The sequence below is a fragment of the Bos indicus genome, chromosome 18 (genome assembly GCF_029378745.1).
Source record: "Bos indicus isolate NIAB-ARS_2022 breed Sahiwal x Tharparkar chromosome 18, NIAB-ARS_B.indTharparkar_mat_pri_1.0, whole genome shotgun sequence".
In the NCBI taxonomy this organism is placed as follows: domain Eukaryota; kingdom Metazoa; phylum Chordata; class Mammalia; order Artiodactyla; family Bovidae; genus Bos; species Bos indicus.
This window is the reverse complement of record NC_091777.1, coordinates 62,242,085-62,259,995: the sequence shown is the minus strand read 5'-3', so window position 1 is coordinate 62,259,995 and position 17,911 is coordinate 62,242,085. Positions and strand designations below refer to the sequence as shown.

At 46.5% G+C, this 17,911-nt stretch overlaps 1 protein-coding gene across 1 annotated transcript in view; it reads right to left on the bottom strand.

The window, feature by feature from the left end:
• Positions 1–1,488: 1,488 nt before the first annotated feature.
• Positions 1,489–17,911, bottom strand: part of LOC109571844 (cationic amino acid transporter 3-like) — a 37,608-nt gene continuing 21,185 nt past the window's right edge. Inside the window, 1 exon segment of the mRNA XM_070770258.1 lies at positions 1,489–1,588. Within this exon segment, the coding sequence (XP_070626359.1) occupies positions 1,489–1,588 (100 nt within the window).

Sequence of the window (17,911 nt, the reverse complement as noted above, 5' to 3'; positions counted from 1 at the left end):
CTGCTAAATGTACTTATCAGATGGAAATAAATCAAGTCTCTGTTTATAAGGTCCTGGATAAATAAGCTCTGGCACCTCCAGATAATGCGACAAGATGTAGATCTTAAAAAAAAAAAAAAAGAATTAGGAAGCTCTAGTTACCTAAATGTAAGATTTCCCAGGACAACAGTCTTGAGCGAAAAAGGCAAGATGCGGAACCCTGTTACAAGGATTGAACCTTCTGCGTGAGAAAATATAAAAATAAGAAGATGTGTTTCTATTTTATTGTGTTTGTTTGTATAAACACTGCAGCAGTCCACAGGAGACTCAGGAAAGTGGTGACCTCCCCAAGAGCAGGCAAAAACCCCCACAAAACAAGTAGGGACTTCCCTGATGGTCCAGTGGTTATGACCCCACACTTCCTCTGCAGGGGGCTCAGGTTCCATCCCTGGGTGGGCAACTAAGATCCCACATGCCTCCTGCTGTGTAGCAGACAAAACAAAACAAAACAAAAACAAAAAACAAACCCAAAGCAGAAACAACACAAACCAACAACAACAGAAAACTGAGATGTGGGACTGAAACTTCTTCCTGTGTGTGTATGAATTTTAAATTCTAAACACATGAACACATTACTCACTTAAAATCATACCTATATATAGATTATATGACTCAAGGCACAGAAAATACTTAGGACAATGACTCCACGTCAGTATATGCTAATTATTATATGATGCATAGTGCATATTAATATGATATAAAATATGCCATGGAAAGTTCTGGAAAGCTACACAAGAAATGGGCTCAGACCAAAGGGAAAGGAGGATTGGGCAACTGGAACTTTATCTACCCTTTTTGGTGCATTTTCTGAGTCCTCTCTCCTGGTAAATGCATTACCAAGTCCAACCACAGAAGGATGCATGCATTTTAACGAGCTATTTATAATCAGCCAGGCAAGGAGCCTTACGATGACAAATGAATACAGATGACTTTTTCTCTTGAGCTTCTACGAGGAGACTAGAGAATGTCGCAGTTCGCCTTCACAGATAAAAATAAGTGGAGATCAAAAAAAAAAAAAAATAGTGGGGAATCTAACATACAAAATTGTGAAGGCTTGAAGGCCAAGACTGATTAAACCATGGTCCACAGCATGGGATTTATCCCATACCTATTGGGGATTTGAGGTGGGGGGGTTTCTGTGGCTTGGAGACTGGGGTCACCTGCCCGACGAGTTACCTGGGCCAGGTAACCTCTTCATACCCTCTGGGACCTCAGAACAGAGGCAGCTTCCATAGAAAGACCTCGTTTCAGGTCATCTTGGGGCTGAACCCAAGTTTTCACTTGCGGTCTGTCTTTCTAAATCTGTAGCGAAAAGGCGTTGAGCCAGGCCAAAACACACGAAAACAACTCAAGACGGTCTGGGCCCTGCAGTGAGGGCGGCAGGCGCGGGGGCGGGGAGGGCGCATCCGTGTGGGTCGCCCTCTAGCGGACGGCGAGGGTAAAGCACGTTCAGCCTGGAAATGGTACAAGGGCGTCGGTCTTCCTTTCAGGGCTGGGTGTCAGGGGCGAGTGCGCAAGATCGCCAAGAAGCTCGCTGCTCCGCTCCGCACTTTGGAGGAGAGACGGGGAGGAACCAAACCCCTAGACTAGTTGTCCTTTTTGCGCAGGAAATCAAAGGGTATGGAGGATCCGCGCAAGTCTCTTTTAGGCTGAGTGAAAGGGCCTTTGGAGGGTGTGACCTTTGAGCTCAGAGCTGAAGGACGAAGATGAGCCAGAGGCCAAGGAAGGCTGGACGTTCCGGGCGCGGGAAAGAGCAAGTGCCTGAGGGAGAGGGAACCCCTTGCCCCCCTCCCATCAGGGGACTGTCCTCACCCCCACCCCCGTCGACGTGTTTCTGAAAGAGCAGAAAAGCCCACGTGGATGAACCCGGGACTGCAGAGGGGAATGGGGCAGGTAACATGGTATTGTCACAAAGACAGATATACAGGCGGAGGAAACAGAACACAGATTTCAGACACATGCACACACATTGAAAGCCACCGATACGTGAACACACGCACGCAGCACTGCAGGGGAGAAAGGATGAAGTTGTTTTTTGTTGTTTTGTTGTATCGCTCAGCCAGTGACCCTACCCCACACCATGCTGTTGTTGTCAATCACTCAGCCCTGTCTGATTCTTTGCCACCCTGTGGACTGTAGCCTACCAGGGTCCTTTGTCCCTGGGATTCTCCAGGCCAGAATACTGGAGTGGGTTGTCATTTCCTTCTCCAGGGGATCTTCCTGACCTAGAGATCGAATTCCCATCTCTTATGTCTCCTGCATTGGCAGGTGGGGTTCTTTACCACTAATGCCACCTGGGAAGCCCCCTCTTACCATATCCCCAAATAAATTTCCAGAGGGTTCTTAGGTCTAACTGAGGAAGATAAAATAGAGCATATTCAAGAAGAAGACGTCTTTGTGATATTATTGAGATTGGCAACAACTTCTTGAACAGGACACAGAATCATCGTGTACAAATGAAAAGTGAGAAACTGAACTGGAACTTCTGTCGCTATAGGCTGAATGTCTATGGCCTTTGAAATTCCTGTTTTGAAATCCTGACTCCTAACATAAGTATTTGGAAGTGGGGGCTTTGGGGAGGTCACTAGGTCATAGAAGTGGAGCCCTTGTAAATGGGGTGGTTGTCATTATAAAGGATCCCTTCACATTACTATGTATAAAATAGATAACTAATAAGAAGCTACAACTAGCACAGGGAACTCTATTCAGTACTCTGCAATGAGCTCTATGGGAAAAGAATCTTAAAAAGAGTGGAGATATATATATATATATATATATATATATATATGTATGTATGTATGTATGTATGTATATATTACTTACCTGGTGGCTCTTACCTGGTGGCTCAGATGGTAGAGTCTGCCTGCAATGCAGGAGACCTAGATTTGATCCCTCGTTTGGGAAGATCCTCTGAAGAAGGGAATGACAACGCACTCCTGTATTCTGGCCTGGAGAATTTCCTGGATAGAGGAGTCTGGCAGGCTACAGTCCATGGGGTTGCAAAGAGTTGGGTATGACTGAGCGACTCACTACACTACTACTCTATGTGTATGTATAACTGATTCACTTGGCTGTACACCTAACACAACATTGTGTATCAACTATTCTCCAATTAAAAAAAAAAGACCCATCAGCGCATCCTCTAGACCCTACACCATGTGAGAACACAGTGGGAAAAGAGTCATCTGTGAGCCAGTAAGCAAACCCTTGCCAGTCACCACTGCTGCTGCCTTGATCTTGGTCTTCCAGCCTCTAGAACCGTAAGAAATAAATGTCTTGTTTATAAGTTACCTGCTCGGTGGTATTCAATTGCAGTAGCACAAATGAAATAAGACATAAGACATCTGTTCACCCCAAGTCACGTTCTTGTTGTTTTTAAGTTAATTTTTGTTGGCATATAATTGCTTTACAATGTTGTGTTACTTTCTGCTGTACAGCAAAGTGAACCAGCTATATATATACATACAGCCAGCCCCCTCTTTTTTTTGGATTTCCTTCCCAGTGAGGTCACCACAGAGCATTAAGTACAGAGAGTTCCCTGAACTATACAGTAGGTTCTCACTAGTCATCTATTTCACACATAATATCAATGTCAATAGTATATATCGGAGAAGGCAATGGCACCCCACTCCAGTACTCTTGCCTGGAAAACCCCATGCATGGAGGAGCCTGGTAGGCTGCAGTCCATGGGGTCCCTAAGAGTCGGACACAACTGAGTGACTTCACTTTCCCTTTTCACTTTCATGCATTGGAGAAGGAAATGGCAACCCACTCCAGTGTTCTTGCCTGGAGAATCCCAGGGATGGGGAAGCCTGGTGGGCTGCCGTCTATGGGGTCGCACAGAGTCGGACACGACTGAAGCGACTTACGTGAGTCTCAGTGAACTCCGGGAGTTGGTGATGGACAGGGAGGCCTGGAGTGCTGCGATTCATGGGGGTCACAAAGAGTCGGACACGACTGAACGACTGATATGATCTGATATATATTAGGTAGTTAGAATAGGGAAAAGGAATCCAGAATGTCAGTGGCTAAAAGACAAGGAAGGGAAAAGCCGCGTAAATAGAACAAAAGAACGTCTGAGATCTAAAACAAACAGTCCTGACTGGCCCAGTTTACATAGGGCAGGCCCAGGGGGAGGAGAAAAAACATGTAAAAAGAGGAACCAAAATTGGGCTGGGGACCTCTTCTCATCACGGCATTCCCTCATGCCCAAGGATGTATTTTCCTTTACTTTCTAAATACAACAGCTGTAATCCGGAGCTGTAACACTGGTCTGTCCGAGGGCTGTAATGTTGGTCCATCCGTCGCTTCAAATTTTTGTTGTGACGCGGTAGAACCGAGGAAATAACAAACTCCCCGACATCGTATCAGTCCCAATCTCCCAGTTCACCCCCCACTACCTCCTTCCTCCCTTGGTGTCCATATGTTTGCTCTCTACCTCTGTGTGTCTGTTTCTGTTTTACAAATAAGATCATCTTTACCATTTTTTCTAGAGTCCACATATATGTGTTAATACACAATATTTCTTTTCCTCTTTCTGATTTACTTCACTCTGTTTCACAGTCTCTAGGTCCATCTACATGTCTACAAATGAGCCAATTTCATTCCTTCCTCTGGCTGAGTCATGTCACGTTCGATGATCACTGTGGCACAAAGTCACAGTTCAAATGCTTTTGAACCGTGGTGTTGGAGAAGACTCCTGAGAGTCCCTTGGACTGCAAGGAGATCCAACCAGTCCATCCTAAAGGAAATCAGTCCTGAATATTCACTGGAAGGACTGATGCTGAAGCTGAAGCTCCGATACTTTGGCGCCTGATGCAAAGAACTGACTCATTTGAAAAGACCCTGATACTGGTGAGAGGGTAACAGGCAGGAAGGCCAGGGATCTCCACACAGAGGAAACAGGCTACAAGGGTCAGACCTTTTTTACCTCTCCCTTAAGTGGCAGGAGGAAACAAACTACAAGTGTCAGATTTTTTTTTCCTTCTCTATACAAAGTTACGAGGAGGTTCCTCTTAAGAGTCTGTGTTGCCATGATGACACCGGGTTCCACCTGAACTTAAAACTTTTCTTCAGCCTTGAGCTCACCAATGTGCTTTTCTTATGGAAATGCTTTTCTTAAGCTATGTTAATGAAACTATGCATTTGCTTTGGAATTTGGCTTTCTTCAAAATGGTTCCACCTAAGACTAACATTTTTCCTTTCCTCAAACCTTGGGCTGATAACAGCTCAACAAACCAGTATTTGTATCACTTGTTGTATGGCTGGGGGATGACACACCTCGTTCCATCCTATCTCAAAAATGCACATTGTCGGGGGAGGGGGAGCTGGTGAAACTCCCTCAGCCTTGAGGTGTCTCTCTTATCTAATTAATAGCTTTCTAACAGACATGAAACATCTGGCTAAAGACTAGCAGGGGGACACTCTTTCTGCCCCCTTCTGATGTCTATGTCAGAAGCTCTCTCTATCTCTTTTATACTTTAATAAATCTTTATCACACAAAAGCTCTGAGTGATCAAGCCTTGTCACTGGCCCCGGGTTGAATTCTTGTCCTCTAGAGGCCAAGATTCTTGTTATCTTTCACAGCTGAGCAACAACCTTTCACTGGGAAAAATTGAAGGCAGGAGGAGAAGGGGACGACAGAGGATGAGATGGCTGGATGGCATCACCAACTCAGTGGACATGAGTTTGCGTAAATTCCGGGAGTTGGTGATGGACAGGGGAGCCTGGCATGCTGCAGTCCACGGGGTCACAAAGAGTCAGACACAACTGAGCGACTGAATTGAGCTGTGGCACAAAAGAGTCTCTGAAGAAGTGGGAAAGATACAAGGAGAGAAGAACCCACTTTCTCTCTGGAACCTGCTCATGAATTGGAATTCACCCCCAGGTTCCCATGACAGTGAAGTGGGTGCTGGAAATTTAGTCTCTCCCAAAAGAAAATGTGGAGCATCTGTTAGGGGACCCTGGGCACATCTGGAGGACCTCAGGGGAGTGTAGGGACTGAGACTGTGCTGACAGGAATCTGGGTGTGGCAACTGTGAGTTAAAAATGACCTCTCACGTCCAGACCCTCTGCACACCCTCTTGGGCTTATCATCCCCGAGGAAACACCAAGCGTCTGGCTTCCAGGGTGTGTGTAGCCCACCCAGGCTGTGCGGCTTCCAGATGTCCCAATGTACCAATCAGCCATTAAAAAAATTCCTTTTAAATTTACTTATTTTTGGCTGGGCTGGGTCTTTGTTGCTGCGCCCTGGCTCTCTCTTGATGCAGTTAGCAGGGGCCACTCTCTAGTTATGATGCCTGGACTTCTCACTGCGATGGATGCTCTTGTTGCGGAGCACCGGCTCTAGGGCACCCGGGGTTTCTGTAACTGCAGCCCGTGGACTCAGTGGTTTTGGCTCCTGGGCTCTAGAGCACAGGCTCAGTAGTGGTGGCCCATGGGCTTACTGCCCTGAGGCACGTGGGACCTTCCTGGACCAGGGCTTGCACCCGAGTCTCCTGTGTTGAGGGTGGATTCTTTCCCACTGAGCCACCAGGGAGGCCCACTAGTCTCCCTTCGAATCAGGAGACAAGCCAGCTCCAGTGGGTAACTGGAGGAGAGTCTGTTTACAGAGGTGTGACCAGAGCCTAGGAAAACATCCAGGATCTATTGTTCAATAAAACCACGAGATGCAGAGCAGCTGAGGAACTGCGCCATCCTTTGTCTGAGGAAAGGCTGGATGAGAGGAATAGATGTTCCTATTTTCTGGGTTTTTGCATAAACACTGGAAGCGTGCCCAAGAAGCCTATCCAATGGTGGCGTCTAAGGAAGAAAGAGAGACCGAGTATTTAGGGGTAGCAGCAGAGACGAGACTTTTGAAAAGGTGTTCCTTTCATATTCTTGGGATGTTTTTTGTTGTGGTGGTGGTGGTGTTCCCCACCCTTCTGCCCTGGGAGCCATCCTTCTGCTTGGTTTTCATGACTTCAGCTTCTTAGATTCCACATTTGAGTGATGGTCTACAGTACTTCTCCGTCTGATTCATCTCACTTAGCATAATGCCCTCAGGGGCTACCCCCGTTGTTGAAATCTTTTTTCTTTTATTTTCCTGGCGAGGGGGTGGGGCACCCTGAGGGACCTGTGGGATCTTAGTTCTCTGATCAGGGATTGAACCTGGGTCCTTGGGAGTGAAAACATGGAAGCCTAACCACTGGACGACCAGGGAATTCCTTCTCTCTCTTTTTTTTAAAACTCAGGTATAATTGACATATTACATTATGTTAGTTTCAGGTGTATGATGTAATGATTTCATAGTTGTATATATTGCAAAATGATCACTATAATAAGTCTAGTCAGCGTTCATCACCGTATCATTACAATTTTTAAAAAATTTATTAAAAAAAATTATCTATTTTTGGCCACACTGGGTGCCTTGGGGGAATCTTAGCTCCGCAGCTAGGATTGAACCCAGGCCACGGCTGTGAAAGCGCCAAGTCCTAATCGCTGGACTATCGGTGAACTCGTTACAGTTTTGTTCTTTCTTTCTTGTGATGAGAACTTTTAAGATCTACTCTGCTAGCAACTTTCAAATATATAATGTGGTGTCATTGACTATGGTTACCATGGGTCACTTTTTGTTGTTATTTAGTCTCTAAGTCGAGTCTGACTCTCTGCGACCCCATGGACCATAGTCCACCAGGCTCCTCTGTCCATGGGATTTCCTGGGCAAGAGCACTGGAGTGGGTTGCCATTGCCTTCTCCAGGGATCTTTTCCACCCAGGGCTCAAACCAGCCATCTCCTGCATTGGCAGGCGGGTTCTTTGCCACTGAGCCACCAGGGAAGCCCCATATCTCCTTACACAGATATAATATTTTATAGGACTGACTTATTTTATAACTAGAAGTTGGTACCAATTTGCAACCTTTTTTTCTGAAATGGCCATCATTTTGTCCTTTTTCCTTTGCAATCTACCATGTAAATTATTACCAAGTCAGAAGCTGGGTATATAATTTCATCTGGCTAGCAGGGAGCCTTGGGCTTCCCAGGTGGCTCAATGGTAAAGAATCCACCTGTAATTTAGGAGATGAAGGAGATGCAGGCTCGATCCCTGGGTTGGGAAGATGTCCTGGAGGAGGAAATGACAACCCACTCCAGTATTCTTGCTTGGAGCATCCCATGGACAGAGAAGCCTGGGGTCCATGGGGTCACGGAGAATCGGACACGACTGAGCGCACCACACAGCAGGGAGCCTTATGACTGGAAATGAAGGCAGATGTACTGTGTAACCTGGAATCTGGAAGGAGACTTAGCGAGCTTGTCCCTGGAGAGGAAACATGAGCCTCGCTGCAAAGATAGAGTTAGCGATAACAATCAATCAGTGATTGCTGACCTGCCAAACAGGCAGCAGGAAGGAAGGCCAGAGCTTGGAGCCAAGGGTCCTTATCTCCAGACATGGGTCCTCCGGCATCTCTCTCTGGGATTTGGCATCTGAGTCAGGCTGCATCCACCCCGGCGGGTCAGGAGCTGCTGCGGGGCTGCCACCAGGCCCAGTTCCTCTCCTGGAATGAGGATCCTTGGAGGTTTCCAGAATGATGCGTCATTTCCCAGATGAACTGGAGAGTGAGAGTCTGTGCTGGCCCCGGGGGCTCTCACCCTGGGGTCGCTCTCAGTCTGTTCCTGGGTGGGAGTCTGGGGGAGGCAGTTTCAGGACAGAAACTTACAGGATCTTGCCAAGTTTTCTATGCAAATCTGAGACCTGTGCGGGCTCTTGCATGCCGAGATCTCCCTCTAGTGATGGAAAAATGCATTTAGTAGTAAAGAACCCACCTGCCATGCAGGAGACCTAAGAGCATGTGAGTTTGATCCCTGGGTTGGGAAGATCCCCTGGAGGAGGAAATGGCAACCCACTCCTGTCTTCTTGCCTGGAGAATCCCATGGACAGAGGAGCCTGGTGGGCTACAGTCCATGGGGTCGCAGAGAGTCAGACATGACTGAGGCAACCAAGTGCTGATAAAGATGATAACAATTCTTTCCTCCAGCAGTGATTTGTTGACTGTGCATAAGGGTCATAGGTACAGGGGAGACCGCAGGGGATCGGACAGACACGGTCTCATGAAATATCACTCGGCCATAAAAAAGAGTGAAATAATGCCATTTGTGACAACATGGATGAACCTCAAGGGTATTGCACTAAGTGAAATAAGTCAGACAGAGAAAGACAAACGGTTATAATTTCACATATGTGTGGAATCTAAAAAGAAAGACAGAACAAATGAACAAATACAAACACAGAAACAGAATTATAGATACAGAGAACCACCAAGTGGTCGCCAGAGGAAAAGGGCTATGGTGGAAAGCAGCAGATGGGGGCGATGACGAGGCATGGACAGATGGAGAAAAAGTGGAAATAGATGGGGGGAAATGGAAACTGTGCAGATTTTATTTCCTTGGGCTCCAAAATCACTGCAGACAGTGACGGCGACTATGAAATTAAAAGACGTTTGCTCCTTGGAAGGAAAGCTGTGACCAACCTAGACAGCACATTAAAGAGCAGAGAGATCACTTTGCTGATGAAAGGTTCATCTAGTCAAAGCTATGGTTTTTCCAGTAGTCATGTGTGGATGTGAGAGTTGGACCATAAAAAGGCTGAGCACTGAATAATTGATGCATTCAAACTGTGGTACTGGAGAAGACTTTTGAGAGTCCCTTGGACTGCAAGGACATGCAACCAGTCCATCCTAAAGGAAGTCAACCCTGAATATTCTCTGGAAGGACTGATGCTGAAGCTGAAATTCTAATACTTTGGCCACCTGATGCAAAGAACTGACTCACTGGAAAAGACCCCGATGCTGGGAAAGACTGAGGGCAGGAGGAGAAGGGGGAGACAGAGGATGAGAAGGTTGAATGGCATCACCAAGTCAATGCACATGAGTTTGAGCAAACTCAGGGAGATCCTGAAGGACAGGGAAGCCTGGTGTTCTGTAGTCCATGGAGTCACAAAAGTTGGACGTGACTTAGCAACTGAACAACAGCAATCTTCTTTGAATTACACGGTGGTCCAGCGGCTAAGACACTGAGCTTCCACTGTAGGGGGCAAGGGTTTGATCCTTGGTTGGGGAACTAAGATCTCATATGCTGCGTGGCTTGGCCAGAAAGAAATGAATCATGGCTATGGAATGTATGGTGTGGGGAATATAATTTGTAACTATGTGATATCTTTGTACGGTAACATATTGTGACTAGACTGTGATCATTTTGATGTATATAGAAATATTGAATCACTATGTTGAGTAACAGGAACTCACATAGTGTTGTAGGTCAGTTATACTTCAAAACAAACTCAGAGGAAAAGCGATCAGGTTTGTGGTCACCAGAGGTAGGGGTGGGGTGAGGAGCCTCAAAAAGCACAAATTTCCATTCCTAAGTAAGTAGTAGGGTGTCATGTACAACATGATAGATATGATCAACCCTGCTCTATATACTATGTGTCAGTCATTAGGAGGCACTTCACTGGTGGTCCAGTGGTTAAGACTTTACGTTCCAATGCGAGGGACTTGGGTTCGATCCCTGGTCAGAGAACTAAGACCCCACGTGCCATGGAGCAGCTGGGCCCCGGCTCTGCAATTACTGGGCCCGTGAGCCCCAACTAGAGAGTCCATGTGTCACAAGGAGAGATCCCACCTGACACAACAGAGACGTCGAGTGCCAAAACTAAGACCCATCATAGCCAAAGAGAAGTAAATAAATAAAAAAGTTGTCAAGAGTCAACCCCAAGGGTCCTCACTAAAGGGAAAAGATAATATTTTCTATTTCTTTCATTTTGTATTTATAGGAGATGGTGGATATTAACTTGGGCTTCCCTGGTGGCTCAGCTGGTAAAGAATCTGCCTGCAATGCGGGAGACCTGGGTTCCATCCCTGGGTTGGGAAGATTCCCTGGAGAAGGGAATCACTACCAACTCCAGTATTCTGGCCTGGAGAATTCCATGGACTGTATAGTCCATGGGACACGACTGAGAGACTTTCACTTTCAAATAAAGAGAGAACATATAAATGGCAAAGTCTAAGACCCATCACAGCCCAGTTTAGTTCAGTTCAGTTCAGTCGCTCAGTCGTGTGCGACTCTTTGCGACCCCATGAATTGCAGCATGTCAGGCCTCCCTGTCCATCACCAACTCCCAGAGTTCACTCAAACTCATGTCCCTCGAGTCGGTGATGCCATCCAGCCATCTCATCCTCTGTCGTCCCCTTCTTCTCCTGCCCCCAATCCCTCCCAGCATCAGTCTTTTCCAATGAGTCAAGTCTTTGCACCAGGTGCCCCAAAAAGTAAATAAATAAATAAAAAGAAAGTTGTTAAGAGAGCAAATCTTAAGGGTTCTCACTAAAGGGGAAAAATTATTTTTTCTTTAATTTTGCATTTATGGGAGATGGTGGATGTTCACTAAGCTTGTTGTGATAATCACTTCACAGTGTATGGAAGTCAAATCATGATACTGTTCACCTTGAACTTACACAGTGCTGTGTGTTAATTATATCTCAATAGAACTAGAAGGACAAAAAAAAAAAAAAGACACAGTCCATCAGGGGCTGCATTCCAAGGAGACAGACAATACATAAGCAAAGATATGAATAAAATGTTCTCAAATATTAAAAGTTCAATAAATGTAAGGATGCATGTGGGTCTGGGGAGCTGGGGGGTGGGGGAAGCCCCTCTTTAGACTGACCAGGTTAGGCACCAGCCCCGTCTGAGACAGTGAATCTGAGCTGAGAACTGAAGGAGGAGGAGGAGCCAGCCCCCCCACAGATCCTAAGCGAGTCTGGACATTTAAAACACAGGGAGAATCAGCATGAGGACCCTACATAAGAGGGCTTCCATGGTGGTCAGTGGTAAAGAACCTGCCCGCCAATGCAGGAGACTCAGGAGATGCAGCTTCAACCCCTGGGTTGGGAAGATCCCCCAGAGGAGGAAATGACAACCCACTCCAGTACTCTTACCTGGGGAATCCCATGGACAGAGGAGCCTGGTGGGCTACAGTCCATGGGGTTGCAAAGAGCCGGACCTGATGGATGACTAAACAACAGCCACAACCCAAATTAAAAGGCAGGCGATCTAAGTATAAGAAAAACAGCCCCAAGGCTAGGGTCATGGATTTGGAGGGACAATGGACCAGGATGCAGGAAATGAAGCATCCCGGGCTGGCAGGAGCCAGATGACCCGAGGCCTTTTTAGAGCATGATGAAGACTCTGGCTTTTGTTCAGAGCGGAAGGGGAAGCGATTAGATGCTTTTAAAACTGGAAATGAAACCATCAGATCTCTGTGCTCTGAGAGTCTTTCTGGGTGGAGAAGAGACTGTGGTGATGCTGAAGCCTGGAAGCCAGGTGAGGAGTCAGAGTAGACGTGGGGGGAAGGCTTTGGGGTCTTGGGGAAAGATGTCAGTGGATGGTTGCAGGGGATGGAGAGCTGACAGAAGATTCTTTTACTCCCCCCATATTTATAGAGTCTGTTGTGCCCTGTGATGGGCTCTGCACATAAAACCACAAAGAAAATGAGAGCCTGGGACAATCAGCAAAGACATGATGCAACGAGGAAAGATAAAACAATCTTCTCAGGTGGCACACTCATAAAGAACCCGCCTGCCAATGCAGGAGATGCAGGAGATGCGGGTTCAACCCCTGGGTCGGGAAGATCCCTTCGAGGAGGAAATGACAGCCCACTCCAGTCCCATGGACAGAGGAGCCTGGTGGACTAGAGTCCATGGGATTGCAAAGAGTCAGACACTGAAAAGTTAAAATTTTACATAACCTCCTTCTCCTTCTGCCTCTGTAACTCAGCCTGCCCTTTGCAAAGTCTAGATCACATAGGTTACGTAGTCTCAAAAAGTGTAGGAACTGGAGTTTATCTTACGCACCCTTGTCCTGCTCTTTGCAATCACCCGGCCCCTGCAAACCTGCCTAATCATACCTGTCCAGGTCAGACATCCCCCTCCCCATCTTCACTGCTGTTCTCGCGCACGAAACCCCTTAGTTTAAACCAGCCTATTATCAGCTAGTGTTGCCCACTACAGTCTTGTCTATAAAAACTCTGTAATCCCTTTGTTCGGGGCTCAGAGCTTGGAGTGTTAACTCCTCCGGGCCTGCCAGCGTAAGAAACCTGAGTTTGGTTTCTGCAACAACACGACTGAGTGCTCACACACACACACACACACACACACACACACGGAAGACAGTGTTGTTCCACTGCTCTCCCAAGAGCAATCCGTTGTGAACCTGAACATCCCCATGTGTTGCCTTTGGGTATGTCAGGAATCCAAGGACTTGCCTCTCGTTACCTGGCCATTTCTTAGGCTGGCATTTGCCGCAAGCAACCTCAGAGGATGAGGGAACGTCTCCTTCTCAAACAAAGAGCAGGGTTGCTTGAACAGAGGTGGAGTCCCCCGAGCTCAGTGTCCTTCAGCTATGACACAAACGACTCCGTGCGTGGAATCCAGGTGGGCCCCTCTGTGTCGCCCAGGTGGGATCTGGGGACAAGAAGAACGGATGTGAACATGGTGTGCCTGTTGCCTGCTGTGATGTGAGCGATACGTCTTTTTGTTTCTGACCCAGGAGTCTCTTATCTCTCATCAGCGTCCATGAAACAGGAACAGGTTGACTTACTCATTTATACTATCGTAAAATCCTGGGTCTGGTCAATATGCTCTTGAGAAATGGATCGCTACAATCTCAGAGAGGTTTTCCCCGTGGGCATGGACTCAGACGCTCTACATTCCAGACTGGGAGTGATAGAGTCATAGTTCCCGTTCAGAGGTCAGAACTCAGCCTCTGAAAGGTTTGGAAGAATGCCTGGAACATAGGAAAAAGGTTAGAGGAAAGGCACTGTTTTTCTTAGGGTTATTAAACCGTCGTTGTGGAGGCATGCAAATATATACTTTAAAGGAAGACGGGCTCATCTGTGGATCTTCTGGAGAGCCAGTGAACACAGCTAGGGTATCTGGGCTAGAGGTGTTCTGGGAAGCAGACGAACTCATTTGGGAGTTTGTGCTGTTACGCTTGAAAGGTTGCTCATCCGGTGGACATAGCTCTTAGGATGACGATAACATGGTGTGTTGTTGTTTAGTCGCTCAGTTGTGTCCACTCTGTTGCGATCCCATAGCTTGTAGCCCTCCAGGTTCCTCTATCCTTGGGATTTCCCAGGCAAGAATATCAGAGTGGGTTGCCATTTTCTTCTCTAGGGGATCTTCCCAACCCAGGGATTGAACCTGGGTCTCCAGCACTGCAGGCAGATTCTTTACCATCTGAGCCACCAGGGAAGCCCCCAGAGGCTGTTCAAAGGCTGGCAGGCTCAAGACCAAGGAAGAGCCATATTTTAATCTGAGTCCAGAGGCAGGGAAAAAAACACCAATGTCCTGGCTCAAAGGCAGTCAGGCAGAAGGAATTCTTTCTTACTTAGCCTTGGTCTAGCCAGGCCCTCACCGGATTGGATGAGGCCCACCCTACAGAGGGCAATCTGCTTTTCTCAGACTACTGGTTCAAATGTTCATCTCCCCCAGAAACACCTTCATGGCCACACCCAGAGTAATACATCCACTGTTTTCCAGATTCTTTCCCCATTTGGCAGACAATTTCCAAGTACAGAAACGGCTGACCCATGTGAACACTGGGATAGTCATTTGCGTAGACAGCAAAGAAAAAAAGCCAGCAGATATTTACACACTCAGTGTCTTAGAGTCCAAACACATTTCCTCCATAAACCGCCATCACAAAAGATTACACTTTTACAACATCTTTAAATCATTTTAAATAGTTTGGAGGTTTATAAACTTGAAATGATGACTGTTGCTGCTGCTGCTGCTAAGTCGCTTCAGTCGTGTCCGACTCTGTGCGACCCCATAGATGGAAGCCCACCAGGCTCTCCTGTCCCTGGGATTCTCCAGGCAAGAACACTGGAGTGGTTAGTAACAGGCAACTATGTGAGTATGTTTGTGGTGAAAAATTCTGCTGATGGAAAGCTGCAAACCATGTTTTTGAAATGGAGAAAAGTTTCCTAAACAAGCTTGTGATAATGAACCACTGATTGTTATATAACCCTGCTGATGTAGTTGTAAGTATCTTAACTGGTATAGAAGACTGCATAGATTATCTTAGAATTTGGAACAAATATAAAGTCACACTTCCCTGCTAAGTTACCTTGTGCATAAAATAAATCAATGACTCTAACAGGTATCAGGATGGAAGCCTGCATAGATTATTTTAGAATTTGGAACATATATAATGTCATTCTTCCTTGCAAAGTTATTCTGTGTTTAAAATAAGTAAATGACTTTGACAGGCAAATTTAGAACAATGGTTTTTCAACTGAGGATAATTTTGTCCTCCCGCCCTTTTTTTTAAATATCTGCTCTCTTAGCAACTTCCTTCAATTACTTTATTTTTGGCTGTGCTGAGTCTTTGCTGCTTTGCCTGGGCTTTCTCTAGTTGCAGCAAGTGGGGCTACTCTTCTTTGCGATTTGTGGGCTTCTCATTGCGGTGCTTCTCTTGTTGCGGACCACGGGCTCTAGGCGTGTGGGCTCAGTTGCTGTGGTGCATGGGTTTAGTTCCTCTGCGGCATGTGGGATCTTCCCAGACCAGGAATCGAACCTGTGTCCCCTGCATTGGCAGGTGGATTCCTATCCACTGCTCCACCAGGGAAGTCCTTGCTCCTTGTTTTAAAAATAGAGGCTTTGCTATTATCCAGGTATGGTGAGGAGAAGGCAATGGCACCCCACTCCAGTACTCTTGCCTGGAAAATCCCATGGATGGAGGAGCCTGGTAGGCTGCAGTACATGGGGTTGCTAAGAGTTGGACACGACTGAGCGACTTCACTTTCCCTTTTCACTTTCATGCATTGGAGAAGGAAATGGCAACCCACTCCAGTGTTCTTGCCTGGAGAATCCCAGGGACGGGGGAGCCTGGTGGGCTGCTGTCTATGGGATCACACAGAGTTGGACACGACTGAAGCGACTTAGCAGCAGCAGCAGCAGCAGCAGCAGGTATGGTGAAGCCACCAGATCAGGGGACCACCGCCATTGAAAACATAGTTTATTATTATAGTATGTTTATTATGCAGTAAGAAATATGTATTTGATCTTTGTCCCCAGTTCCTGACAGAGTTTCTGAAACCCTTGTCATTTCCTGAGTGACGGAAGTGAGAAGAGCATCATTTGTTTCAATATTTGGTCTTCATCCAAGATAGCTCAGAAAACCCTGGAATCTCGAGTCCTGAGAATGCCTTTCTGTATGTTAATGATGGTAAGATGATGGGTGCCTGGGGGCACTCATTAGGGGTCTGGAGGATCGGAGAACTGGTGGTTGGTGTGGGAAAACAGCAACACATGTTTGGTGTCAGAAATGCGAGCAGTGAAAACAGCAGGGTTCCATTCTCAGATCCCAAGAAGGGGGAGCCCACCATGCCCCAGGGCAGCACCAGCTCAGCCAGGAGGCAGACAGGAGTGAGGACATGATGAGGGGGCAGAGTCCTTACTGTGGTTTCCGTGGGAGGGGACAGGTGAGGCAGCCTAAGGAGATTTTGTTGCTGTTTAGTCTCTAAGTTGTGTCCGACTCTTTTTTGACCCCATGGACTGTAGCCCACCAGGGTTCTCTGTCCATGGGATTCTCCAGGCCGGAATACTGGAGTGGGATGCCATTTCCTCCTCCAGGGGATCTTTCCGATCCAGGGATCAAACCCATGTCTCCTGCATTGGCAGGCGGATTCTTCACCACTGAGCCACCTGGGAAGCCAAGAAACCCTGGTTCAGAGCAAAATGCAAAGCCTTATTTCCCCCAGTTAACAGTGGATTAATTAAACGGTTTCCTGGTTCAGTAGATTTTCTTGTTCCAGACCTTGCAACGGAAGACGGGGGTGGACACAAATGGGATGGACTTCGGAGGGAGCCATATAATCTGATATAACTGGCTGACTCAGCACCCAGATGTTCAAAATGCACTGTGAGAAAAGCTCTAGAAAGAGCGAACCACGTGCCAACTGTTTATACTCCTCTTCCCGGGCCTTTGATTTGATGAGAAAACATGAGTAATTGTTTTGCTCTGCAATGTATAGGCAGCATCTGCTGTATGTTCCGAGCTCCTTGCTCGGTCTTGTTAGCATCTGATACAGACTTGTTGATCAAATCACACGTGTCTACATGAATGCCTGTCGATCGAATCGTATGTGTCTATATGAACGTCTGTGCATGTGGTAGGTTCACGGGCATTTGATGATTAAACAATTGAACGGATGAATGGAAATCATGAGTACATTTTCAAGGAATAATGAATACATTTAGAGAGAGGTAAGAGCGACTTTTTAAAAACGACACTCGCAGCAACATGGATGGACATAGAGGTTATTATTTTAAAAATATTCATTTTTGTAATATTGTCATGACTGCTCCGGGTCTTAGTTATGGCCTGTGGGATCTAGTTCCCTGACCAGGGATTGAACCTGGTCGCCCCTGCATTGAGAGCGAGAGTCTCTCACCAGGGAAGTCCCCTCAGAGATAATACTCAGTGAAGTAAGTCAAAGACAAATATTATATAATATCACGTATAGGTGGAATCTAAAATATGACACAAATGAGCTTATCTATGAAACGTAAACACACTCACAGACATAGACTCGGTGGTGCCAAGGGGTGGGGCGGATGGGGAACTTGGGATGAGTAAACGTAAGCTATTATGTGCAGGAAGGATAAACAGTAAGGTCTTACTGTATAGCACAGGGGACCACATTCAATATCCCGTGATAAACTATAACGGACAATAATGAAAAAGAATGTATAACTCAATCACTTTGCTGTACAGCAAAAATTAATACAATATTATACATGAACCATATTTCGATAATTTTAAAATATTTAAAAG